We start from the raw sequence: 26,988 nt of genomic DNA, 5'->3' as shown, positions 1-26,988 counted from the left end.
ATTGTGAACCGCTTCACCCCCTTCTCCCACGCCCCCCACCCAGGAGCCCGCAGTAGCAAGGCGGATGGGGAAGTCTCACCTCGGGGCCTGTAGTGGAGAGGTGGAAGGGGGGGCGTTGACCTCAGATAAGCACAGACCCCAGATTTTGCCAAAGGCAAACAGTCCTCCAGTGCCCTCCCCACCCGCAGCTGAGGCCAAGTCAGGAAAGAGCAACAAGCATCTAAAAGCACAAGAAGACAGAACGTGTGAGATCTGACCTCGGCTCCATCCCAAGAAGTCAAGTGGTCTGCCCCCTGAGGGGCAGACCCCAACAGACCCCCGCCCACCGGTTCTTCCTCCAATGGACATAGGTCAGATCGGGACGAGGGGAGGAGGCAAGACTATCACAGCCTCTGTGTCTGGGGTCAGGTGTCCCCCAGTGGGTTTGTCTGTGTTCACACCTCGTCCTGTGTCTGAGGTGCTGTGGCTGTATCCTTCTCCTGGGACATCTGTATCTCCTGGCTTTGTAATAAATGCTGCATACTCTCCAGAGCCTGTAGTTCTTTGGGATAGAGGGGACAGGGAAAGGGTGGCTGGGTGCCCTGGCCTCCTCATGTCTCTGGGCTCGGCCTGCCTTGGGGGACCCTATATGGAGTGAACCTGAACTGCCCCCCCCCCCCCCCGCCGTGGCCAGTCAGGTGTCCCCAGCCCATGTGAAGATCCTGAAGGGGGACCGGTCATGTCCCTCACACCAGTGACCACAAGAACGCCACTCTGGGCCGGCACGCCTATTTAATGCCATCTTTGCCAGCAGGCATTGGGGCAGGGGCCAGTTCCAGCTGCTCCAGATTGGAGACCTCGGGTTACGGGAGCAAGTCCTTCACAAGCCAGCTACGGGTACTGGGGTCCCTGGGGTGATCCCTTCTTGGGCCGGTCAGCAGCCGCCCCCTCAGAGTGGGGAGCCCACTTCTGCCTTCTGCACCCGCTCACTCCTGTGGGTGCCATCGCAGTATGGGGGCTTCTGGGTGGCCTTGCAGGTACAGAGCGCCACCATGCGGGTCTCCTGGGCCTTGAACTTGAGTGGGGATAGGCCAGTGCGTTTGAAGAAGTGGGAGCCATCACAGAAGGGCTGGTGAGGGAAAGAAAGAAAGTTAGAGACCCAACTCCACCTGCTGAGGCCGGGCAGGGCTGGGAGAAGCAGCACACAGGGCTCAGGGCCCAGACTCCTAAGTGATGCTGCCTGTGTTCGCTACCACACCCGTCTCATCTGTACTGTGACAGTAAAAAGAGTGGCGTCATCCCAAGAAAATAAAATACATAATGGTTATCATGTACTTTGCCAGTAGAAAGTGTTCAGTAAGTATGAGTCTTTACAGGAGTAGTTTCTGGGGCCCCAGAGGACCAGGGCACAGGAACAGAATTTTCAAGGCGAAATGGGCCCTTAGGTATCAGCCATGTTTACGCTGATAGGTGTGGTTTTGTTTCGTTTTTTTTTAATGGCTCTGAGTCTCCGTTGGTTCATGAAATTCATTTCCTTCTCCATATTCTTGGGGTAAAAACTTCTCTGGGTGGGCTTTAAGACTGGGGTATCAATTTTGTTTGGCTCCAGGAAATAACTGGGAAGGGGGGAAGGGGATGTCCCACAGCAAACTGGCTGCCTGGTGTGAGCATCTATGCCCTTCCATCCCGGAAGGTGTTCCTGGGTAATGGCAACAGGCCCAGAGAGGTGGTTAGCTAGTTAGTTAGTGGCAGAGCTGGACCCAAGGCCTCTTGGCCTTGGAGTCAGGGTGGGATAGGACAATGGATGGGAGAAGTGTGCAGATAAAAATCAGCAACCTGTCCCAGAGGGCAAGAGGCACAGAGGCACAGAGGGCCCTCCTGTGCTAGGCCTCACCAGTGGGCGGCACAGCGCCACCCTCACGAGGACCTGCTCAAAGTGCACAGCAAATCAGTGGCAAAGCGGGACTCGGGGCCCTGGGCTGCTGACACCACGCCATGCCGCTTGGAGGAACACAGTTCAGAGCCAGCTCAAGAAGGAAAGGGACCCAGGAGGCTAAGAATATGGGGCAGGTTCCTGCTGGATGAAAGGCTCCTGGAGCAGAAGAGAGAAGGAGCTGGGAGCAGGCAGCCAGGCTGACAAGACAGCAAGAAGCCAGGAAAGTCACAGAAACTGAGGCAGGGTTTTCAGGAGCAGATGCCAGGAAGGGGCACACGGGGCCAGAGAGGCTGTGCAGAGTCTTCCCAATGTTGGCGTCCGAGACCTGGGAACCTTTGACCCGGATGCTTCGTAGGAGGAAGAAGGAGAGAGGGGACAGAGAGACAGGGCAGAGCCCAGAGCCTCCAAGGAGGAGGGGGCATTGGAAGCGGAGGACTGAACCCTGGCTCCACCCGACTGGCCCCGGGACTGAGTTGCTGTCTCTGGCTGCATCCTGAAGGGGGGATGCAGAGAACGGCGAGCTCAGGGCTGTGAGTGGCGCTGGCCCGAGACTATCCCTCGCCCCCCAGTCTCCCTTGTTGCCCCTCAGGTATGTGTGGGAAAAAGAGGAACGTCTTGGGTGGGAGTTCCTGGGCAACATGTAGCGTCCCCAACCACAGCTGTCATAGATCAACGGGAAGGGGGACCAGGTCCCTCACCTGCTTCTTGCTGTGGCCACACACACACCACCTGTAGGTTTTCCCAGCCACCAGCTCCACCTTGATGGGTGTTTTTAGGGCCACCACGGACTTGGCTGGGGTTTGGGGAAACCATCGGGCCTGTGGCAGAGAAGATGAGGGAGTGAGGGTCAGCTCATGGCCTGGAAGCACTTTCTTGCCTGTGGCCTTGTCCAGTTTCCCAAGAGCCTTGGCTGGTGACAGGCTTCCTCTGCAGGAGGCTGATGTGATGCCACCCTGCAAGGACACTCCCCCCAGGACACCATAAGGCCCCAGAGCTCCAGACAGAGAAGAGGTTTCAAGGCCATGCAAGCACATAGGTTTCGGGGTCCAGGCCCTCCTTTCAAACCCTGGCTCTCACCTGGGTGCGAGGGAGGGGAGGCCCAGGATCCTGCCAGCCTAGGCGGGGCTAAGTGCACTTAGGACTGGGTTTATCAGGCACCGCTGTTCTCAGGGCAGAAGCCTGCTCCCTGCCCTGTGCCCTCTGGTCACTCTATCTCCCCTGAGCCATCGGGAAGGTAGCTATGGACAAGGCAGTCTCAGGCTGAAATCGACAAAGCAGGGCTGACCCATTCTGGTTCCCTCCTCTGGTCTCTACCCTTGGGGTCTCTGGGCCTGGGGGGACTAGGGCACAGAGAAGTGGAAACGGGGTATTGGTGGGTAGTACTTACCAGCCAGGAGGTGATGTCCCGTCTCTGGTTCGGCTTCTGCAAGGCAAGCAGGCATCGCAAGACGGTGGTTTGGAAACAGAAAAATAAAGTCAACGGAAAGCGGAAGACTTCCAGAGGGAAGTCATCCGGGAGGGAGGAGACCACAGGGCTTAGGCGCGTGGGAGAAATACGAGGGTAAGAATAAGGGGTCCCAAGAGAGGAGCGGGAGTTGCTGGGGGAGGCGCTGGCACCCAGCGGGCGCCCAGGGAGGGCTGCAAAGGCCCAGGCGACGTAGGGGCTTGAGGGACGCTCAACCGAGGGGCGGGCGGGGCGGGCTCGGGAGGGGAGTTGCGGGGGGCGGGCCGGACGGCGGGGCCGCGGCTGCTCACCAGGGCCGCCGGTCTCAGGAGCGCCCCCGAGCCGGCCATGCCGGCCCCGCTGCCGCCACCGCGCCGGCTCCGCCTCGCGCCCCGGTCACCTTCTCGCTTCCCCGCCTCCCACCGGCCCGGCCCGGCCCCGCCTCGGCCCGGAAGACGCTGCGGGGTTTGCGCGGTGCGGGCCGCGGGCCTGCGCAAGCCGACCAGCCCCGGCCGCCGGAAGTCGGGCCGAAGAGCCGACCCGCAGCCGCCTAGGGGGCCCCGGGGTGTGGAGGGCTCTCCGGCGCCCCCTTTCGTTTCCGCGTGTCTGCGAATGACCCGCGCGGAGCATCGCCGCTCATTTCCTTGCCTGCGCCTCCCGGGCCTCCCACTTGCGAGCGGGGACCCTGACCGGAACCGTTTTCTCTTGCGGAGCCTTAGGGCAGAGCTTCTAGAAGCGCGGTGCGGACACATCTCATCGCCTAGGGAGCTTGTTTTTTTAATCGGATTCGCGCCTGGCCCAGGCCTACACATTACATTCTTATGGGTGGGGCACAGGTATCTGCGTTTTCAATATGCAGGGTATTTCGGGTATGTTGTGCATTTTGGTCTGTGAACTACTATTCCAAGTGCTTAAAGAAATGTTCATTGACCATCCCCCCACCCCCATCCCTTCCCAAGGCTCCCACGGATGGCACTCCCTCTCCCTTTCCCTTCGGTAAAGCCAGACAAAGCAGGGTCTCTTTGGATTTTTTTTTTTTTTTTTTGTAAAACATTCTTTTATTAAAAGAACAAGTGCTGTTTACGAACTGCCCTTCGTACAAATAACCTCCGTTATACAAAGATACAAGATCCGAGTTATGCACAATTCCAGGCTTGGAGGTGGCAGGGGAGGGGCATTGCCTTTTGGGTTGAGGATATAAAGGAGGCTTTAGAAACAATGAAAAAGGAGCCCCTGGGTTTGCAAACTGTAGCTTCCCCTCCCTGCTCCCCGAGGAAGGGTCTGCTACATTGAGAGAGGCTGGGGCGGAAAGGGGGGGACAGGCGAGGAGCCAGGGTCTGGGTCTCCAGTCCCACCACCTAAGTCCCAAGTTGGGCTGAAGGACGTGACCGAAGGACAATGAAGGCACCCCCTCAGTCCCCAACTTTTCAGTAGGTCAAGTCAAAGTGGTTGGGAGCCAGACACACTTTTAATCTGGTTTGATGTGACCGGAGGGAGCCAGGGTACTATGCCCCGCTTTCCTGCAAATTCCCAACTGAAGTGACCTTAATCCCTCCAGGCACCTCTCCCCAGGAAATAAATTGGGATAAAGGAGAACTGGAAGCAAGCTGCCTACCCTTAACTCTGGCCCACCGCACACCAAGGAAGGTGCTGGAAGCTGGCAGGGGGAGCCTGTGCCTTTGACAACTTGTCTGCATTTCCAGTTTGGGAAAGGGCAGTGTGGAGAAGGTCACCCTTTCTCGGAGCTGGCTCCTTCTCTTTCCCAGGCTCTGGCTCCCTTCCTAGGAGTACTTCCCTAGAACTCAGGACAGGAGTGGGCAGGGGTGCTCCCGCCGGCCTCAAGGGCAGGGCACCTGGAGGCAGCAAGAGACCTAGGAGTCTGAACAAATCGGAAAAACTTAGAGAAGAAAAGGCAACCTTGAAAGCGTCATCGTCTCTGGAGAGGATCCATCAGCTCTGAGCTAAGACAGTCGGCGCTTCACAGATAGCCCCCACCCCGGCGCAGCCCTGCACTCACACCACGCGTCACACACACAGGGACAGACGGACAGCCACAAGGAGGCAGTGCGGTGGGACAGGAGAGCCGAGGACCGGGAGGGAGGCCAAGGTCCTGAGGGCTGGTCCCGGCTCTGCCCCTGAGCCCCTGCCCCTCCTAGGCTTGGAGCTATCACCTGTGAAGCAAGGAGCTGGCTCAAAAGACACCTCAAGACAGGTCCCTTCCAGCTCTGACATTCGTGCACTAGTTGTGACCTCAAGGCCAGACAGCGGCTCTGCATGCACACTGCAATCACACCTCTGCGCTGAGGGGGATGACACACTAAGCGCCACCCTGCATCTTCAAACTCCACTTCCGCCCTGCAAACCACATCCTTCCCCTCCCGTAGACAGAGCCATATATAAATCTGCATCCCTTTCTACTCCCCATCCAAATTCATCCTAGAAAAAGGGACCGAGGCTGGGAGCAGGGGCGGCGTGGGGGGGTTGTCTCGGTAGCCCTACCCCTTGCACTGGGACCCCACTCTGTCCTGAAGCGCTCCAGACCTTTCTTATTATAAAGCTCCCTCGAAAGAGGAAATGCACCACCGCTCTCACGTCCCCCTGCCCCCAACTGAGGCACAGCACCAATCCATACCCAGCCTGGGTCCCTTCTTCAAACCTAACCTGCCGACCTGCCACTGCACCCCAGCCTGGGGAAAGTCAGAAAACAGAGACTCTTGGAGATGAGAACCCCAGACTCTCGAGTGCTGGAGGTAAGGGGAGGGCTTGGTTCCAGTGCACTAAGTCATGTGGACCTCTCACCCTCTGCCACAGCGGCCTTGGGGTGGACTGACTTCCCTCACTGTCCAGAACAGAAGCTGACTTTGGCTGTTAAGTGGGCCGGCCTTGGGCAAGGGTGTGGGTGTGAATGAGCAACTCTTCTAAGAATCTCTGAAGGTTATTTTTCTTTTCAGTGGTTTGGGGGCAGGGAGTTAGACAGCTTAATAGATGAAGATGAATAAAATGCTGAATTCTATCATTTCTTTCTAACTGATATTTAGCGTTAATAAAAAGTGAGTATCTCTGAGGTCATCACAACTGCCTCCCCCCTCCCCCCCAAGCCCTTGCAAGTGCCTAAGAAGTTGCCTCTGAAGGATCCCACCCACCCCCTCCATTATCAGCTCCCTAACATCTTACAAAGTCTTATCAACAGGAATATTAATATTATTTTCAGTATCAGAAAAAAACCAGTTGAGCAGCACAGGCAAAAATATATCTGCACTACGTTTCTGTCATTGCCAAAAATATACACATCTTCTTTTCTTTATTTAAAAAACAAAACCAAACCAGCAACAACAAAAACCCAAACAGAAACACACACACACACACACACACACACACACACAAACCCACACATGCAAAGAGACTGACTAGACGTGGTCATCAGGGAAGCTGGCCACGCTCCTCCTGGCTCCGACCCCAGTGCACCCGACACAGACACAGGCTTCAACCTCGCCCCTCTCCTGGCTGTCCCACCGGCCCTCAACCTCGGCCACCAAAGGCTCTGGGCAGGTGGGGACTCTTTAAGGTGAGAATTGCCCACTACACCCCGGGGAAATAGCTGGTGGGTGAAGGGACAGTTGTAGGTCAGCGTAAGCTTAAGTCTCCCCTGGTGGGTGGGGGTGGGGTGCGGGAAGGCAGGCTGGCTAATCCTGGGAGGAAGGTTTCACTGAAAGAAGTGGCACTTTACCCCCCTTGCCTCGTCCCCCAATCCCTGGGGCTCCCCTTTGCCAGGCAAGCAGGACCAAGTATCAGTGGGGGAACGGGAGCGCTGAGGGGGCACGGAGACCATGTGGAGTCTGGGGGAGGAAAGGCAGGATATTACCCTGATTCAAAGCCCCCAGCCCCCAGTTACTCTCCAATATCGGAGTAAGGTTCTGGTTTCTGTTAACCATTCGGGCCCCAGAGAGAGACCAAAGTTGGTGAGGTGAGAGGGTGCAAACAAGAGCTGGGAGCGCCCCTGTGATACCGCCTCATCAGAGCGCTGCTCCTGTCCCTGCCCTCAGCTGCTCGGGCTCCAGCGGTAGACAGACAGACAGACGGACAGACACACGCACACGCATACACGCTCTCTGAGTCAGGCAGCTCCATCTCCCCACCCTCGGCACTCCTAAATCCAATAGTGCAAACAAGGGGCAGGGGATCGAGGGGGCTGGGCCGCCCACCCCCTGCCTTCCCCCAGCCCATCACTGGGGCCCACCCCCCAGAGGGAGGGAGGCTTGGGCCAAATTTGATGCCAGCCTACCCCTCCTTCGGCCCCCTAGTCTGTGGGCTTTTACAAGCTCAGCTTGTGACCCTTGTCGGGGGCAGGGGAAGGGGCCCAGCGAGAAACAGTCCAAGGAAGCCCTCTTGCCATCTGCCCAAGGTGGGAAGAAACTGCAGGTCAAGTAGGGCCACGCCTTCTTCCATAAAAGACTTCCGCACAGGGGCAGGCCCAGGGCCTAGCCCCCCACGTATCCCACTCAAGTGCTAATCCATTTTACGTGGGGGGTTCAACGAACCCCCCACCTATGCCATGGCCCACTTTGCTCTCTGGGGAACCTCAAAACATTCGCTGAGAGTAGGGGCTCCTAGGCGGGCTTGGAGCCTGTCCTCCTTCTGAGCCCCTCACAAAGGGGCCAGTGCAGAGGGGGAGGGGGGCCAGATGGAAGGGGCTCCCCTCTCGGTCTCAGTCCTCGGCACCAGAAGCGCCCCCCACTCCCCGGGCCTCAGCACGTGCTCTGGGACGGGGCTCTCCAGTGTCTGGGTGCAGGTGCCCGCTCCAGGCTGGGACCCCTCAGACCAGGATCTGCCCCTCCACTTGGGGGGTCAGCAGGAGCACGGGTGGATTTAGCCTTTTTCCTGGTTGGCTGAGGCTCCTTTGTCAGCAGTCTGGAAAAAGAGGGAGGAAGACTGGGGCTTTGGGAGGTGTCTGGTCCTAACACCCGGTTGAGAAGAGCGTCCTGGGTCAGGAAAGCTGATGTTGGGTGCAGTAAGGGTCTGGGCTTTGGCGGTTGCATACCAGCGTCACCTTGTGTGTGTGTTTGGGGGGGTTGCCCTGCATAGGGCACCCAGCTAAGCAGGCATGTGCCAGCTGAGGGCAGCACACGGGCTCTGGCCCTTTGCCCTCAGAAGAAGGGAGGGCCTTTCTTGAAATGGCCCACCCAGAGCAGCATCTTCTTCTAAATGGTCCAATCAGAGAGGAAACAGCCTTTCCTAATGGGCCTCCCCAGAGGAACGCCGTTTCCTAATTGGTCCTTGCGCTATTAGCCCATGTGCAAAGTGTACCTTTCTTGGATCTGCAGGAGGGCACCCATGTGCTGGCAGAGGCCCTGGGGTCTAGAGCAGGGCACTCTGCTGCCCTAGGGGTCGCTTCCTTCCTCCTTCTGATGACGCATCTGATGATGTACCTTCTGATGCTCCCTCGCTGCCCATCCAGGAGAAGGGAGACAGGACGGTCCCTCTGCCCAACTCCCGGCCCCTCCCCCAAGCCGGACCCCTTACTTACCCCTCCTTTGGGGCCACTGCCACTGCCATCCGCCCCCGACAGGCTGAGGAAGGGGTTGGTCTGGGCAGTGAGGACTGGAGGTCCGCCTGCTGCTGCTACTGCTGCGGCCGCAGCTGCTGCGGCCATGAGACTTGTGTTGTTGCCGAGCGAGGGAGCCACCAGGGCTCCGGCGGGCAGCAGAGGTGGGGCAGATGCTGTGGGCAGCAGGCCAGGAGTGCCCGCGGACAGCAGCGGGGTGGAGCTCCCGGCCAGCAGGCTGGCCATGGGCAACTGGGAGCCCCCGGCCATCTGCAGCCGCTGCAGCTCCCGCTTCTGCTGGATCTGCTGGATCATCTGGTAGACAACAGTCTGGTGTTCCTGCAAGGGGGCCAGACTGCTTACTGGCCAGTGGTCCCCAGGGTCATCTTGCCCTCATTGGCCTGGGCCCCATCCTATCCCACTAGGACCGTGAGGCAAAAGACCTGGGAGACAGTCAACGTTCCGCCTAACTCCCTCCTCTGGGCCTCAGTCTCCGCATCCAGACAAGAAAGTGGTTGCACACTGTCAGCATTTGTCAGCCGGGGCACTACCGGCCAAGTGCAGGGGGTTTAACATCCCTGGCCCCACCACCCCCTCACTAAATCAATTCCTCAGTTACTATGACAACCACAAATGTCCCCAGGGATGGTATGACCCCAAGTTGAGAAACACTGAATGAGGCCAATAGTTTTCAACTCCCCTCTTTTTCATTTGTTTTTTCCCTTAAGAGTCATTTATTTTTGCTTCGAGTAGGCAAAGCATTTTCAGTGTTCCAAAACCCGAGGTGATTTATCATGGCTTGTCTCCAGAAACCTTGCTTTCACCCCTGCCGCCATGTGGCCTCTGTAGATAACCAACTGAATTGGTTTCTTATGTATCTTTCTCATGTTTCTTTACATGAAAAGGAATAGTTTTCTATTTTTTCAACTGCCTCCTTTTTAAAAGGAAGAATTCCTTTCCTCCAAAGGAATTCTTAGCAGAACTCAACACACAAGAAAGACCTAAAACGGGCTGCTCTGGTTGAAGCGGTGTCTGTCACCTGCTCGGCCACCGCTCTACGCAGACCCTGAAGTTCCCCACTGAAGAGCCTTGGGGCTGGAATTAGAAACGCTCAGTAACTGAGGACTCGCCACCCTCCAGATCCTCTCGCTAGGATGTGATCTGGGGCCACTACAGCGTCCCTTCCCCAGTACCCAGGGCCCCCCCGCCCCGAGAGGAATCCTTATGCCCTCTGACCCCACATGACCCTTAGGGGCACTCTCCACCCAGCCTGGGCTGGCTGCCCTCCCTGGGCTGGCCCAGACCCTCTGAGAGGGCCCTTCCAGCAGAGCTGGGGGAGGGGAGGTGGCCCAGGAAGGGAGGGGCATTACCGGGGTCAGCTGTGGGGACGCCAGGAGCTGCTGGAGCTGCTGGAGCTGCTGCTCTTGCTGCTGCAGGAGGTGTCGCTGCTGCTCGGTGAGGCTGAGGCAGGGGGACAAATCACAGACCATGGGAAGGGACAGCGGAACCCTCCTCGCCTGCTCCCCTAACTTCCCAGACTCCCTCAGACCCAGGTGGGGAGAGGCAGGGATGTGCGATATTAGAGGACTAGAGCGAAACGGACTGAGCTCAGAGAGGACAGTGGGAGGGAGGCACATCAGAGGGAAGAACTTTCCCAGAAGGAAAACCTAGGCTAGCTAGGGTACAAGGCATACACAGACGACTTTGTCCCTGGAGAGCTACCATCCAGAGGGCTCTCACATCTAACATCTAAGGAGAACCTGGGGTGACTAGATTCTAGACCCTGTAAGATCAGAGGACAGCTTTCCTTCTGAGGAACGGTGGGTGTTTGGGGGGATTCCCTCCCAGAGCCAGCCTCCCCCTTCCCTTCCCCAGACTGAGCTCTCCCTCACCTGTTGAGACAACCTGGCAGCTGCAGCGCAGGGGCCCCGCCAGCCTGGCTCAAGCCCGCGGGGTTGGGGGCGGCAGCCCCATTCAACCCCCCCAGGAGCCCATTGAGGGGCAGGGCCCCGCTGCCCGCCAGCCCCCCCAGCAGCCCCTCAGCCAGGGGCATAGCCCCCAGCCCCGCTGCCCCGGGTGCCCGGCCTAGCCCATTCTGTGGCTGGGGCGGGAGCGGGGCAGGGCCCCCAGGCAGGGCCAGGGGCAGAGTAGCAGGGCTCTGCTGGAGCAGGGGCAGCGGTGGGGGCGTGCTGTGGAAGGACAGCGACGAGCTGCTGCGGCTTGGGCAGCCTGAGTGTGGGTCCTGGGGAGGGAGGGGGAAGGGAGGGGTCAGAGGGGCAGGGGGCCAGCATGACCTTTCTGGCCCCCGGCCCGGCACCCACCAGCATTCTCACAGAGCACAGCCACCCCCCACTTCCCCCAGGCAGAGCCACCCAGGAAGAAGCAAGGCCCGGGATAAAGGATAAGAATCCAGTCTTCACAAGTCACTTCCTAGGGGTCCAGCACCCCTCATGATGCTTGTTTAACACTGAACAGTGATGACGGTAGTGACCACCTGGTGAACCAGACCCAGGATTCAGTGCCTGACCTGTACTAACTCGTTACTGCCTTTTTATGGGTGAAACCACTGATTCTTAGACAGGCTAAACAACTCTGCAGGCAGCTGGAGTGAAAGATTCAGGCTCACATCCCATGTCCACAATTTAATGGCTTGAGTGGCTTCTCTGTTTTGGTTTCCTCACTCATAACATGGGGGTAAGAGAAGAACCTATTCTATAAAACTATTGTAAAGACGAAACACACAAAGCCTTTAAAAGTCTCAGCACAGGACATGACAAAGAGCAAGTATGCAATTAATGTCGGTTACTATTATGACTATTGTTGCCCAAGTCACACATTTACAAAGTAGCAGGGAGAACAAGAACCCACTTTGTTTGATTTCCAGAACCACCACAATGGAACAATAGCAACGGCTCCCCCAACCGCCAGCAATTACACGGGGATTATTTTGTGTGCAGCTACAACAAACTCTAATAAACTCTTCACAAACACTTCTCAAAGAGGCCCTCCCTAACCACCCTTATATTCAGAGAAGAATCCCACCCTCCATTCTTTCTCATAGCCCTCAAATTATTTCCATCTTCGCACTTTTCCTGATTTGTAATTATTGATTTTCTTGGATCGAGCCTGTCTCCAGGAGCAAGACTGTCCGATTTGCTCACTCATTGCTTAGCCAGTGCCTGGAGCTAAGTAAGCACCTCATAATTATTACTTATTTAACGAAGGAATGAATGGGTCAGTCAACCAGTTACTCAGCCAATCACTCCATTGTCCAGCCTCCAATAGCCGCAAGGTAGAGATGCAACTAGAGGGCCCTTGCACCTCCCCACTCCTGCCCGTCCCTGGTGCCCCTCCCCGTGGCGCCCACCTCGGAAGACGTGGACAGCGAGTTGTCCAGGCCCAGACTGTTCTTCCCCGGAGGGCTCTTGCTGGTGCTCAAGGAATCGCTGCTGCCGGCTGATGGAGGGGGATCACGGAAGGAGGTCAGGGGTTGGAGTCAGGGCCAGTTCCGACCGCACAGCAGAGGCCCCCATCCCCGGGCTGGGTGGGACTCCCCTTACCTTGGGGAGGCAGGCCATAGGGCCCAGGGACAGGGCCGTTGGTGGCAGGCAGGGCGGCAGGCAGGGCGGCAAAGGGCACAGAGAGCTGCACGTTGAGAATCTGCAGTCGCTCCTTCTTGGCAGTAAGGCTCAGGATCTGCTCCTGAAGCCTCTGGTTTTCCTTCTGCAGTGCATGCAGCGCCTTCAGCATCTCCACGACTGCAGACAGAAGGCGAGAGCGCCTGAGCCCCGCGGGCCTGGAAAGGCTGGGGGCGGGGCCAGGTGACCGGGGGCGGGGCTGGAAGGGCGGGGCCTGGCGGAGGAAATCGGACTGAGACCTAGCAGAGACGGCGCCGGCTAGCGAGGGACTCAGGTGAGTCCTGGGGAGCCGGAGGTGTGAGGACCACGGGTGGGGCCTGAGGCTTGGGGTGGAGGCCAAGTGCTTGGGAGGGAAGGGGCGGGCGGAAGTTGGGGCTTAGTAAAATAAGGGCCAGGAGGTCGTGAGGGCCAAAAGCCCTGCGAAGAGGGGGCGGGCCCAGGAGCAGGACCCAGCGAGGGTTAAAGGCAAGGCCCGCGGTTGGCCAGAGTTAAGGCAGGGGCGGGGCCGCAGGCGGAACCTTAAAGACGTTTGGGGACCTGGGAGAGAAAGGTGACCGAGTCTGGGGGTGTCCTAGGACAGGTCACCCAGCCCGACGTCACCCCTTCTCACTGTTGACTCCGGCCTCGCCATCGCCCTGCTTCTCCAGCAGCTGCTCCATGTTAGTCGTTCCGGGGGCCGCTGGGTCCAACTGGCCGCCCCCGCAGGGTGCTGTCTGGTCGAAGAGTGCCGGGAGACTGCTGATGGGGGACCTGGGGTCAGAAGGGAGAACCGAGCTCAGGCTTACCTCACTCCCCCACTCCAGTCTCCCTGCCCTCCTCCTCCCGCCTCAGGGGCTTCAGTCATCCCCTCTGGATCCCACCCTCTTCCCCGCGCCCGCCTCTCCGCCCTCTCCTCCCTGACAGTCCCTCCACCCCGCTCCCAGCCCCTCCCCCAAGCCGCCACTCTCTCCCTCACATGGAAGACAGACTCTCCTGGGGGGAGGTCCCCCGACATCGGAAGCTGCAGTCCTCCAGGTCTGGCTCTTGGAAGGAGAAGGGGGGCGGGGATCAGCGAGGAAGAGGTGCCGTCGGCCTCACAGTCCCCGCCTGGGAAGTGGGTGCGGGATCTGGGACCTTACCGCAGACCCCTTTCCCCCAGGCTCTCCCAACCCCAGATAGCCAGTCCTAGTTCTTAAGGCGCTGGGAGCCCTGGCTTGGAAACCCAGCGTCGTGGGAGGCAAAGCCATGAGGTCTCGTCCCTTCCTCCTTCTCTAGGCAGAAAGGCTCCTGCAGCCTGGCTACTTTCAGATCCACCTCCTAATTTTTTTCCTGGAAAACTTACAACTTCAGAGTCATAGAAACTTGGGGCCTACACAGTCCTGAGTTGAACTTGGATATGATACTTACTTGCTGTGTTTGAAACTAACCTCTCTGAAGTGATTGTTACGAGGATTAAAATAAGGTAGTAAATGTGAAGCGTTAATCTGAACGGTTTAGCTGCCATGCAACAAGGCCTTAATTATTGTAGCTATTATAATCAGTTTTATATGACTTTTATATTAATAAACTAAAAAATTAGACGTCAAAACACTCTGTTGGACCACTGAATTCCACTTTGCGTTTTGGAAAAATACAGTCAGCTACTCTGTAGGGTTCTTAGTTCTGGAATCAGATTCGGCCCCCTTAAGGCTTACCTGAACTGGTAAGCCCCGCCCCCCAGCCAGCCAGGTGGTACCTCTGCACCAATCAGCTCTCTGGGGCTGGGTTGACTCTCCAGGGAGAGGGAGGGGCACTTGTGATCCGCCCCCTTAACTCCTAAATACCCAGAGAGGCTGTTGTCCAGCTGGTGGGATCTCTGTAAACTCTGATCCCAAGAACTCACTAAGAGGCCAGCAGGGAGCTAGGCTACAGCGGTAGGAGGAGAACTAGGCTTGGAGCCAGGGTACCAGAATTTCAGCTGCTGCTCTGCCTTTCCCTACCCCAACCGCCTTGAGCAAGTCATTCATCTCTCTGCCTTTTTCTTTTGTAAGATGGAGCAGTATTTATTCTGCCCTGTCCTGTCCCGCCTCTTCACGGGGGTTTTAATGTGAAAGTGTAGGTTTGTTGTGTGTGGAATGTTTTTTTGCAGGGTGGGCAATGGCCAGAGTGTGGGGGCCGCCAGAAAGCCCTCCCATCCTTTCTGGGGTGACAAGCAGGTGACAGGTGCCCCTCAGGCCTTTGGGAAGAAAGGGGAATGGGGTCAGAGGCTCACATACCTGTGTGGCTGCTCTCGGCTTGGGTGAGGAGGGGGTTAACGGCACCCATGGGGGTTCCAAAGATGTGGGTAGAAGGGAGACTAAAGGTGGAGCCAGCCAGAGAAAACACCTGAGGGAAAGGAGGTACAGTCCAGCCTGGTGGTTATTCTCGGATCTAGAGCACAACTGTGTGCACCGGGGTGGAGGGGACCAGGTGTGCTGGGGAGGAGAGAGGACCAGAGAGAGGGAGAAGTTCTGGTGGTGATCAAGCCCAATCTCTCAAATTCCCATGGAAAGCTGGGGTCCTCAGCAGGCTGTCCCCCACCTGCCCAGGGATGGCGGAGCCCAGGAGTAAGGCCTCACCTGAGTGGTGGAGATAGAAGCAGAGGAGGAAGGGAGGGTGCTGGTGAATGGGGAGCGGCTGAGGCGGGGCAAGGCCGAGGTCCCTGGGGGCCCCAGAAGGCTGGAGGAGAGGGGGGTGCTGCAGACAGCCCGCAGCATTCCACCACCGTGGGAGATGGGGTCCTTATTACTGGTGTAGATGCCTACAGGCACAGGACAGACACAGAGGGAAGCTTAGAGTCACCACTCCCCCACGCCCCACCTTAGTCAGGTGGCTGGAGCAGCCTCTCCCCAAGGAGAACACCCCCCTGGATCTGGCCACACACCCGTCTCACCCTCTTGCTGCAAAGATGTCACTTCTTGCTCGGGTGACATCTGCTTGCCATGCCTGCTTATTCCACTGCCCTGCTAAAGCCTGGAGGATTCCCAGTTTTTCTAATTCCCCAACCCAAACTTGGTTAAGTCCTGTTGGCAATCTCTCCCGCTACAACCATGCAGAAAATGGGTCTGGGGGAGTGTCTCAGAGGTGACCGTCATCTGCATCCTTTGTCTTCTGGAGCAGTTTCTATCGCATTTCCTTCTAACTGCATGTGTGTGCCTTTGTCCCCTCACTAGACTGGCTGGGCCCTGAGATACCCTCCATCCCCAAGGGTCACTAACCTGCCCCCAGCAGTGGGGACTCCAGGCTCAGGCTGGGCAGGCTCCCGGAAGGCCCAAAGGTACGGGAGGCCAGACCTCCCAGGCCAGAGCTGACAAGGGAACCTCCGGAGAAGGGTGAGGCAGCAGTGGCGGTGAAGCCAGCCCGCTGGGCACCGGGCAGGGGGGGAAGGGCCGGGCCCCCGGTGCCCTCCTTGCTGCGGCTGCCCTTGGGACGGCCTGGCCCGTGTCGGCTCCTCTTGCTGGCTTTGTGCTTCTTCTCCTTCAGGCCTGTCTCAGGGGCCTCCTCAGCAGGCACAGGGGCGGCGCTCAGTGTGGGCATCCGCTTGTGGGTGCCTGCTGAGGCCCCGGACCCCGAGACGTGGGGTGACTTATAGTCCCCGGGGGACGGGGCCCGGGCCCGGCCCGAGCTGGAGGTGGTGGTGGAGAAGCGCATGATGGGCCCAAAGCCAGAGAAGACCACCTTCTGCTCAAAGAGGTCAGCCTTGGGGGGCTCGGGGGCTGAGGGAGAGGGAGGAGCTGAAGGGGGGCGCGCTGCGGGCTTGGAGTACTTGTCCTCCTCTGGCTGCTCCAACTTGGGGAATGCAGAGAAGTCAGGGGAGCTCTGCAGGGACGAAACTGCAGAGGGGGAAACGGAATTACAGCTGGACCCCAGATCCCCTGCCCGCCTCCCGCTCAGCGTGCACTAGGAGAGCGAGCTCTGGTCAGGGGACGGGGAAGCTGAGTTTCCTGTCCCAGCTCTGCCACTGTCTCTGTGTCCTGGGACGAGTGTCCCCACCCACCAGCTTTCCCACCTGTGATAAAGTAGGAGGAGGAGAACTCCCACCCTAGTGAGCTCACTGACGACTACAGAGATTACAGGAGATTAGAGCTGGTGCTTTAAAAATGGTACCTGACAGCATAAGCGCAGGGGATAATGAATATGGTTATGGGGGTTGGAGAGGTGGGCCCTGAGGGAGACCGGAGGGGAGTTCCACCTCGAGAGGAGAGGGCTGAGGGGAGGGTGTGGACAGGAGTCACTTGGTGGGGATCCCCCCCACCCCGACCACTTTAGGAAGCAAATGAGACGCAAACCAACATAAAAAGGCCCCTGGTAGAAAAGCTCAGGGCCAAAGACTGTCCCGCTCCCAGCCTCCTCCGGGACGCCCACACTCACCTGCAGGCTGGAAGGGCCCCCCAGAGGAGGAGGAAGAGGAGGAAGAAGAGGAGGAGGAGGCGGAGGTAAAGCTGCTCACACCTTTCCCACTGCTCAGCTTCTTCCCCTTGTGACTCAGGCCATGGCTGGAAGACTTTTTCCCCTTTGAGTCCCTGCTGCTTTCAGAAGTCTCCTGAGTGCTGGCCTCGTGGTGGGAGGAGGAGGAAGCTGAGGAGGAGACCTGAGGGGAGGAGGAGAGGAAGGCTGGAGGCCGGCTCCTGGGGTCTGGGCTCACCCTGGCTTGGGAGCGGAGCAGGACACAGGACCTAGGGCTCCACTGGGGGAGCCCAGAGTCAGCTTCAGGAAGGGTTTTCGGGCAAGCAGATGGATAGTGGCAGGAGCTCCTAGGCCAGGGAGATGGGGAGGCAGTTCTGTAACTTCTGGGTGTGAAGGGTTGGGAGCTCTGAACCCAAGAGACTGTCTGTCCTTCACCTCGGGCAGGCGAGAGATGAAAACAGTCCCAGAGCCTGTACTGATGCACGTACCTTCTTAGTCACTCATTTAAGAAATACTTAGGCCTAAGAGGGCTGGACTTGTGTTGGCAAGTGGTGTACGCAGGGAAGAGGAACTCCAAGGAGAATGGGCTGCCCTGGCCCCATTCCTGGGCCCTCCAGTCCCCACCACTTCCTCCATGCTCACCCCCAGATGCAGCCACCTGGCCGACAGCCCGCTCCCTGGCCACTCCACGCCCTTCCTAGACAACCTGAGCTTCCATGCCCAGCCCTCTGCCCGCAGAGCCTAGCCTTCCTCTTCCCGGGAAACATCTTCTCCTTCCAAATCCAGCTCGGGAGACCCCTCTTCCGTGAAGTCACCCTATAGCTACCTGGGGTGGAACAAATCTTTCTGTCCTCTTATTTCCCGGGTATCGTGTACCCACCCACATCAGCCATCAGGTCCCCCACTACTGCAAGATACGGTCCCCCATGTCTGAGGGCGGCAGCAGTGGCTGGAAGAGCGGGCTCTCTGGGGTCTGTGAGCCTGGTGGGCTCTGCCGTTTACCACCGTGTTACGCTGTGTGGTCTCTCAACCTCACCGAGCCTCAGTGTCCTTATGGGGCTAATTATGCCTGTTGGGAGGATTACGAGGACCACAATGCCAGGTACATAGTATGGGGCCGATAATGATGATGATTCTGATGGCATGGCTGCCAGTGATACACTGCAGAAACAGTGTCCTGTGGTGGTGAAGAGAACAGGCCTTCAAGCCCGACTGCCCGGGTTCAAATCTTGACTCCACCACTCCCTAGCTGTGTGCTTTTAGGCAAATTACTTAACTTCTCTGTGCCTCAGTTTCTTCATTTATTAAATGGGGTTAATAAAATACCTACTTCATTGGATTATTTTGAGGATTAAATGAGCAAATCCCCCAGGCATCCCCTCCATCCCCCTGTTCCAGAAGGGAGCCTGGCATGTGGTGAGTGAGTCAGGGCTTTGTATTACTACCAGGGATGGCTCTTCCTCCTCGTGGAGACCAGGTACTCAGTAAATGAACAAATGCCAGAGGGAGGACGGATGGGAGAGTGAGAGCCACCCTGTGCTGTCCCTTCCTGGGCGGAGCCCTGGTCTCTTGTCTTTTTCTTTGTTCTTTTCAACAGCTGGAGTTCTGAAGGGAGCCAGATGTGGTTATGAGAGCAAGGGAGGAGAGGGCCCAGGGGGAGGGGTGGCTGAAATGCTGGGGTGGGTGGAGGGGGAGGGGCAGGCCGCTCCAACACATCCAAAGGGATGCCCGGCCACTGGGATAACTCCTAGATCTCTGGCCCTCTCTTTCCCCCTGCCTGCAAACCCCAGGGAAAGACCAGAGGGCGCAGACATCAAGCTTTTCCAGGTGAGCCCTGGGCAGCAGGGAGGGGAGAGCGTTACTGGGACAGTTGCCACAGCAACATCACCCTGGAAACCTGATACCTGAGCCTCCTGCTAAGATGCCCAGAGCTCTGCCAACCTCCTGAGGCCAGTGGAGGTGAATGGGGCAATAATGGTGACAGGAGGAGGCAGCGTCTCCAGGCCCCGGTTCTCCCTCCACGGGGAGGACGGGCTGGAAGGAGGGGCGGGGGGGGGGTGCTGCTCTGGCTCGGATTAGCCATTCCCTGGCCTCGGGTAGGGCCTGCTGGTTGCTTATCCAGATGTTGCCAGTTTCTGGAGTCAGGCCTGACATGCCATGCCCCTACCGGGAAGGTGGGATCAGTGGGGGTTTCAGGGTGTGGTCCACAGGCCTGCCTCGCAAGCCATCAAGGGCCACACTTTCAGTCCCTGCGGCTTGCATGGAGCGGGCTTTTGGTTAGGCGAGAGGCTCTGGGCAGCCTCCTGATGTGGAGGAGGGATGAGAGTGAAGGGGTCCTCCCTGCCTCTCTTTGGGAAAATGGGCCCCAGAAAATCAGAGAAACCCCGTGAGTACTGTACCTGCAGACAGGAGCCCAGTGCTGAAGCCCTCTGTCTGGACAGAGGCAGATGTGAACATCTGGCAGCCAGCAGGCAGGGTGGTGCCCCCCACCCCACCCCTACTCTCCTGGTTGGTCAGTGAGTGGTGGGGCTGAGGAGCCGAGGCCCCTCCTGGGCTAGAACAGGGGTAGAGGGGGGCGGGGGCGGGGGCAGAGGCGTATTAACCTGAAGCTGCGGAGGTGCCCGGGGTGCTCACCCTGACCCCTCCCCCTGTGCCTCCCTCCCGCTGCTGTGGCCGTCCCTCCTGGGTGCAGGCAGCAGTACCTTGTCAGCAGTGGGGACCACAGGTGGGGTGAGGATGCTGGGGGGTGACTCAGGCCGCTTCTTGTGCTTCTGTTTAAGGCGTTCTTTGTCCTTTCGACTCTGGGGAGGGAGAAGGGACCGGAACTGATGCTGGGGAACAGTCGGGGTCAGGATAAACACAGCACATGCATGTGGGGACTGGGGTCCTCTCAAGGACGAGACTTTGTGGGCACCATCTCCCCCTACGGAGGGACTGGGGGACTTTGGCGGGACAGGAGTGGCCCAGGCAGGTTCCTCTGAGAGCCGACAGCCCTTCCCCCTCCTCCTCACTGCCTGCTAAAAATAGCCTGTCCCATTATCATGCCAGTGACACAGAGCACCACTCATGTGAGCACACACCCGGGACACGGAGCTGAGCGGAGGGACGGGAGCCAGGCACACTGTGACGTGTGGCTGGGACGCAGGCATGTGCACTTACAAACTGGACCGACACGTGGCTAGACTGTGGCGTGTGTGCAAATGTTGGGGACACTGTCGTGTCATGGGGAGGACCCGGAGGAACCACACAGGTACAAAGAGCCCCAGGGAAGCCAAGCCTTCACCTCACCCTCCGTGACCCTCACATGTCACTTCCTCAGTCCCCTCTCTGCCCTCAGTGGCCTCAGAGGAAGGAAGGGGTTAGGCCCTAGGGCCTCCGGATACCTGTGGTGGCTTCGTGAAAGAAACAGGTGTTTGTGAGTGGGCAGGAGGGGTACAGGGAGAAGACTTTTACCTTCTTCTGGCCCCGCTCGTGGTGGGAAGGGTGCTTCTCCTGCTGCGTGGATGGTGAGGCCGACCTGCTCCTCCGGCCCGCGATGAAGCCGCTCCCGCCTCCCCCTGTGCCTCCCCCTCCTCCGCTGCCTCCCCCGCTCGTGTGCCGGGATGTCTTCTGGGGAGAGAACCGAGAGGAACTGCCATACCCTCCTCTCACTAGCCCAGGGAAAGGTTCCTGAAGATCAGGGACCCCACCCCCACCCTGCCTGTCACTAAGAGGACCCTGTGTCCTTAATGATACCCTGCTCAATGGAAGCGCGTTCCCTAGCCTGGAATCCGAGTTCCCCCGCCTGCTTGTCCAGTGCACAAGATTCAGCAGCAACGGAGGCCCAGAAGAGGTGGGGCATCTCGGCCCAGCAAGGCACAGACGGAGGTAGGCCTCTCACTCTCCGCCCACCTCTTTTCATGGTGCCCTCCTGGCCCCTCTCAGGCCCTGGGCCACGGCCCACCACCACCTCCTTCCCTGGGGTGGAGGACACACAGGACAGCCCTCATGGGAGCCCCTGGTCCCCTGTACTCCATGCCCCATCCTCTCCTCCAGACACTTTGCTCCAGCCATCACCCCTTCTCCTTTGTTCCCGGCCCTCCACCAAACACAGTGGTTCCTTTTGTCCCAAAGGACCTGCTGCCCTTAAGAAGCGGGGTGGAGTAAACATCCACAAGAAAACCCCAAACAACCCTTGTGCTGCCATTCCCCCCAGCCAGGGCCCTGGGCTCCCCACTGCCTGGGCTGATGGCTTCACCTGTCCTAGACTTATAGCTGTTCCCTCTAAGGCCACCCACTACCTCCCAACTGTCAAATGCAAGGACCAATTTCAGGCCTTGTCTGACCCCATCCCTCCCCAGCGGTGGGCACTGCTCCTGCTCTGTTGAGCCCTAAACTCCCCACCTCATGGTTCTCTTCACACCTGAGCCCCCTACCCGATGGGCACCCGGGGATTCCGGCCCCAGGCTTATATACCTGGATCTGCTACCACCACCCTGCACGGGGGCCTCACAGCCACCAAATCTGAACATCCCCACTTGGCACCTCCTATGAACCAAACCGAGCGCCCTACCTTGTCTTAAGTGGATATCAAACCCTGCACCTAGATGACCCTATGACTTATGACCCAAAGGAGGACACTTCTGAAAATGAAAGGGGGAGCTATTAATAATTATACCAGGGCAAGAGGCACTGGGACTCTCTGGGGCAGACCAGGACATATGCTAGCCCTACAGAAGCGTACTGCACCACCTGTTCACAGTACCCTCAGGTGCTCAAGCCCCATCCACCCAGCACTGAGAGCCTGGATCCTACGTGCCACCCTCAACTCCTCCTTCTCAGCTACCCCGACATGTAGGCGAGTCTATCTAGAAATGGTTCTAGAACCCAGCTCCATCCCTCCATCCCCCCTGCTTCTCGCAGCTGTCTCCCAGCAGCCGTCCTGGCCCTTCAAATCTGGCTTCACAGTGGCTGCCAGGGTAATCTTCCTAAAACACAAATCTGATCATGTTACCCTCTTGCTTTCAAGCAGCGTTACAAGCCTGTGGCCTGGGGGTGAGGTCCAAGCTGCCTTCCCAGTCAGGCCACAGCATACCTCTCCAGGACACCCCACAGCTTCTGGAAATGCATGCCTCTCCACAAACATGGATTAGCACCCCTTCTCCCACCTCTCCTTGGGCCCCTGAACCCGGGGCAGAAGCAAGTCCAGCTCTGGCCCTGCTTGAGTGTTTTCACCTCATCTCCTGCCCTGTCCCTACCACACACCCTGTTCTGCTGCTTATGAATGCTCTTTCTCATCTCGGGACTTTATCCACGCCAGTCCCTCTGCCTGGGATTCCTTTCTCTCTGTCTTTGCTTAGCAGGCTCCTGAGGAGCTTCAGACTGTCTGTTTTGAATCCCACACACCAGCTGTGAGATAAATAACATAATCTTGGTGCGTCTTAGCTTACTCATCCATAAAAACGGGGAAATGCAGTACACCTAGTTCTTAGGGTTTTGGGGAAGATCACACAAAAAAACACACATAAAGAGATTAGTACAGAGGCTGGGACACAGCAAGCCCCACAGATGTTGGCTCAGCTTAAATGCTGCCTCTTCCTTGAAGCCTCCCAGACTCTGACAGGCAGGGCCTGAGCTCCGTCCTCTGGATGGAGGCTGGTTCGGCTCTGATTCACACCCCTCAACTGTGCTTCAATTATTCCTCATCCAGTGGTGAGCTCCTCAAGGGCAGGGACATAGTTCCTTCCACGTCTGTCCTCCCAGCACCAGGCACTGGCCTGCCCTGCAGCCCATACCCTCTAAACCACAGCTGACTGACCCACTCATGCCCAGATGAAACTCACCATTTTGCTGAAGTGGTATTTGCAATAGCCACAGTACTTGACATTGTCGACCTCCAGCACTTCCTCCTCACACAGCAGGCCTGCCATTTGGGCACTAACCAAGAGAGGTCAGCCTGAGAAGGGTGTGGCCACAAACCAGACCCGCCACCTCCCTTGCACCCTCCTAGGTCCCTGCTGGGGTGAAGCCAAGACCACCCAAGGAAAGCACTGCCATCATCTCCAAAGACACAGCAGCTAGGATGAACCTATTTGGCAGCCACCCGTGGCAAACCTCAGAGGGGGTTGGTACAGCTGGCTAGAGAACTCTTCGGGGTGGGTGCAGCGCAGGCTGGGGCTCTCACCAGGTGACATGGAAAGCTTGTCGACATCCGTGGCGGTTACAGGTCATGCAAGCTCCTGAGGCTGCCTTGCTCTCCCGGCCCTGCTCCTCACAGATGTAACATGTCTGCAGGACACAGTACAATCATGCCCTCCTCCTTTCCACCCGAGGGATCCTTTGGTCCCCCCTCAATTCCATCCTCTCCCCATGATCCTAAGTCAGGGCTCTCCAATAGCACTTTTGGGGATGATGGAACTGTTCTATACTGCACTATCTGATACAGCAGTCACGAACCGCACAGGCTACTGAGCGCTGGAAATGTGGCTAGTGTGACTGAGGAACTGAATTTTAAATTCTATTTAATTTTAATTAATTTACATAACCACATGTGGCCAGTGGCTACTGTACTGGACAGTGCAGTCCTTGGACGGTGAGCCCTATAAGGCCAGGGACTGTGTCTGCCTTCCTCACCGGTGAGCTCATCCCCACCTCTGGGCCTTTGCACATGCTATTCCTTCTGCCTGGTACCTGGAACTCTCCCCCCTCATCAAGGATGGCTCCTTCTCATCTCCCAGGTCTCAACCAAAATGTCTCTTTCCTTGACTACTTTATCTAAAGTAAGCCCCCCCCGCCCCCCGCAGGGTATCCTTTATTTCAGTACCTTGTTTGTTTTCTTTACAGCACTTAACACAAGTTGCATTTACTTTATTTGCCTGTTTATTGATATCTATAGTCTTCCCACACAGAAGTGTGAGTTCCGTGGGGCAGGGAGCACACCTGTCTTGATCAAACTAAACACTGTGTGTCTAGCATCTTGCCCCAGTTTTGGCACGTAGCAGGCACTCAGTAAAATGTACTCAGTGAATGAATAAGTGAACTGCTCGCTAAGGTCTACCTTCAGGCAGTACTTCTGCAAGGGAGCCTACTATTTCACTTGAGTTCCAGAGCACGAGCTTGAATCTATCACTGGAGGGTGCCTACCCACCTCCTGAGTTCCCCGAAAGGGTAGGTTGGACAGAATCAAATTACACTGGATGAAGAAAGGGCTGGAGGAACGGACCCAAGAATGGTTGGCTAGGGAAGGGACTGGTACGGGGCATGGTAGGGGCCGCTGACCTTGTTGAAGCGATCATGAGGCACGTACTGCAGCACGATGGGCTCCATGGTGAGCACGTTGGCAAACTGCACCTCAGGGATGTAGAGGGCACACACCACGTGGGCCCAGCCTGGGGCAGTGTGGGGCTGGCCTCAGCTGCGATGGCGAGCCCAAGACCCCCACCTCTCACAACCCCATACTGCAGATGGTCCCCTCCTCCATGGCCTCCCCATCAGTCTCCACTGCCAGGCAGGGAAGGGAAGGGAAACCAGCCTCTGCATCCCACCCCCACCCACAGACCACTCCTGCCTTCCCAGACCCCACTCAGGGGGCCTTGCTGGCCTCAGCAGATGAGCCCCGGGGCTCAGCAACCCCCTCACCTCCATTGTCAGTCCTCTTCAATGCCCCATCTTTGTGTGGGCACAGCTCACACCTCTGCCAATAAAAGGGGGCACAGGGGTTTGGGGGGTGGGCTTTCCCAAAGGGGGTGGGGGATCTGCTGAGCTGGGCCCTCCCTGAACACATTCAGAGGGCCCCAGGATGTCATGATAAGATGTCTCAGGAGGAACTGGTGGGGGTACAGAGAAAACAGGATTGACCACGAGTGATCATTGTTGAAGACGGGTGATCCACATCAACATGAGGTTCATTACAGCATTCCCTCTACTTCTGTACAGGTTGGAAACTTTCCATAATAAAAAGCTCAAACAAACAAGCAAACAAAAATAAAAGGCCCTGTGCCTGAGGTGACGCAGAGGGAGGGATAAGCTGAGGGAGAGATGGGGTTGGTGATAGGTGTGCAGGAAACAGGAAATCCTGTGTGACAGTCCCACCCCAGCTTCAGCCTCAGAGTCCCCTAGCTCGGTGGGGAGGGGGGGGATGCTCAGGTGTACAGGAGGGGAGAGCGGAGTCTCAAACTCACCACCCTGGCTGCTCGCTCCTGAGATTCACATTTCCTGCAGAACCAGGGTCCTGTTGGCACCTGGACGATGCCATAGCAAGCTGGGGATGAGGGAGGAGAATCACCAAGCAAATCTGTCACCAGTGGCTGTTCCCAGAATAACTGGGGGAAGGGGGTGACTCTAAGGAACTAGGCCAGGGGGCTGTTGCCAGCCTGGGGGGCACTCACTAGACAGCAGGACCACAAGGAATGCCCAACAGCACGCAGCCAGCTTTCAACCACACAACCAAGTCCTCCCAGCAGAGGTGGGAAGTCTGAGTCCTTGGCCTTAAACTTCTAGAAGATCCTCCCCTCATGCCCTTTCTGTACCCAGCTTTCTGTTTCCCAGCTCCTGCCAGGACCAGTCCTCCTCATCAGGAAGAGAAAATCAGCGGAACAACATTTACGATAGACAAACGCGTTTTGTTGTTATTGGGGGGGGGCATTTCTTAAAGGGCCAGTAATGGAAGAGGCGGGGAAGTCGGGGGTCTAGGGAGCTCATCTTCTGCCACTAACTATAATAGGTACAGCTCAAAAGTCAAGGCCGAGAGCAGGTGCAGTGCAGGTAACCAATAGGAGAGTGGCGGGAAGACCCGACAGCGACAGGATTAAGGGCTGTCCCAGGAAGGGGGGGGGGCAGCTGGCTGTGCCAGACAGGCGGGAGATGCCAGTCTGCGCCCTCGGCAAGATTCCTCAAGGAGTTAACTCCCGAACCATGTGCTGCTGGGGGAAACTCCAAACCTCCCTCTTCTCCGATTCCCGGCCCCCTGCGCAACCTCTCTCCTATCCGCAACTCTTCCCCGGAGGATTTTAGGAGTCCCCTCTCCCCTGGGACCCTTCTCCTCCCTTCCCAATTCCGCTCCTCCAAGTATCCGGAAGCAGGAGGGGAGGATGACCGCCCCCCCTTGACCTCTCCCTCCGAGAGCCGGGACCAAAATAACCGGGCGGGAGGGGACACCTCGCAGGTAAACATTCTCCAAGCAGCCCCGACACTGGCGGTGTGGGGCGCGGAGAGTGCACTCATTGGCCCCTAGACTGTCCCCAAACTCCCTCAACTTGGGGTGGGGGGCGCGGGACTGGAACAATAGGCAAGAAAACAATGCCTGACCCGGTCCTCCAGGACCGGGCGGGGGCAGCCCCCCGACTCCTCCCTTCTCTTCAGGTGGGGTGGGGGAGGGGCGCCCGAGCCCCGGGAGGTCTCCAGAGGGCGCGGCCGGGGGCTCCCTGCCCACGCCGCCCCCTGGGTCCCTCCGCCCCCTCGCGGGCCACCCCCATACCTTGGTGGACAGCCACGCTGCACGCGTGCCCATCACAGTAGACCAGCGGATTCTCGGCCCAGCCCCTCTCGTCCGAACATACGCAGCAGCCTCCTACCATCTCCTTCATACTCCCATGAGCTCCCTCCGGGGCTGGGGCGGGGGGCCGGCCGGCGGGGGTCGGGGGTCAGGGGGGGAGGGAGGGAGCGGGGGGCCGCGCGCCTCCTCGCTCCCTCCTCCTCCTCCTCCGCCGCCGCCGCTTCTTTTCTTTGCCTCCTCCTTCCTCCTCCTCGGCGTCCTCCTCCTCCTCCTCCTCGCTCGCTCTGTCTGGCCGCCCCCCACGCCGTGCTCTCGCCCTCATGCCCCGACGGGCCCCCCCCCAACAATGAGACCCGCGCGCCGGGCTCGCCCCCTCCGCGCCGCACGCCCAGCTACCAGGGCCGCCCGGCCGCCGCGCAGCCCGGGCCCGGCGGGGGAGGTGCCGAGTGGCACATCGCGGGCGCCCGCCCGCCCCGCGCCGCCCGCTCACGCGCCGCCTCCCCGGCCCCCCTGCCCGGCCGCGGCAGCCATGGCCGCGCGCCTCCGCTCGCTCGCTCCCGGCCCGCCCGCCGC

At 58.3% G+C, this 26,988-nt stretch overlaps 1 protein-coding gene across 9 annotated transcripts; it reads right to left on the bottom strand.

Moving 5' to 3' along the window:
• Positions 1-754: 754 nt before the first annotated feature.
• LOC132478094 (protein AF-17) lies at positions 755-26,737 on the bottom strand. Of its 9 annotated transcripts, none has more exons than XM_060080893.1 (22): positions 26,398-26,731; positions 25,103-25,182; positions 24,561-24,615; positions 24,201-24,310; positions 23,107-23,210; positions 22,766-22,859; positions 20,397-20,552; positions 19,646-19,744; positions 16,908-17,127; positions 15,755-16,369; positions 15,116-15,297; positions 14,774-14,882; positions 13,495-13,561; positions 13,150-13,289; positions 12,462-12,659; positions 12,269-12,357; positions 10,794-11,143; positions 10,272-10,362; positions 8,884-9,240; positions 3,303-3,338; positions 2,614-2,733; positions 755-1,108 (listed from the first exon to the last, which is right to left on the bottom strand). In XM_060080893.1, the coding sequence occupies exons 1-22, from the start codon at positions 26,504-26,506 to the stop codon at positions 929-931; spliced, it is 3,561 nt and encodes a 1,186-aa protein (XP_059936876.1). In that variant the 5' UTR covers positions 26,507-26,731; the 3' UTR covers positions 755-928. The 9 variants fall into 9 exon arrangements, with proteins under 9 accessions (XP_059936876.1, XP_059936878.1, XP_059936877.1 ...); XM_060080895.1 differs by having other exon boundaries at positions 16,989-17,127; XM_060080894.1 differs by having other exon boundaries at positions 20,397-20,549.
• Between the last annotated feature and the right edge of the window lie 251 nt (positions 26,738-26,988).

Source organism: Mesoplodon densirostris, chromosome 18 (assembly GCF_025265405.1).
Source record: "Mesoplodon densirostris isolate mMesDen1 chromosome 18, mMesDen1 primary haplotype, whole genome shotgun sequence".
Classification (NCBI taxonomy): domain Eukaryota; kingdom Metazoa; phylum Chordata; class Mammalia; order Artiodactyla; family Ziphiidae; genus Mesoplodon; species Mesoplodon densirostris.
Note: the sequence above shows the minus strand (reverse complement) of the source record. Positions and strands in the feature narration are given on the sequence as shown.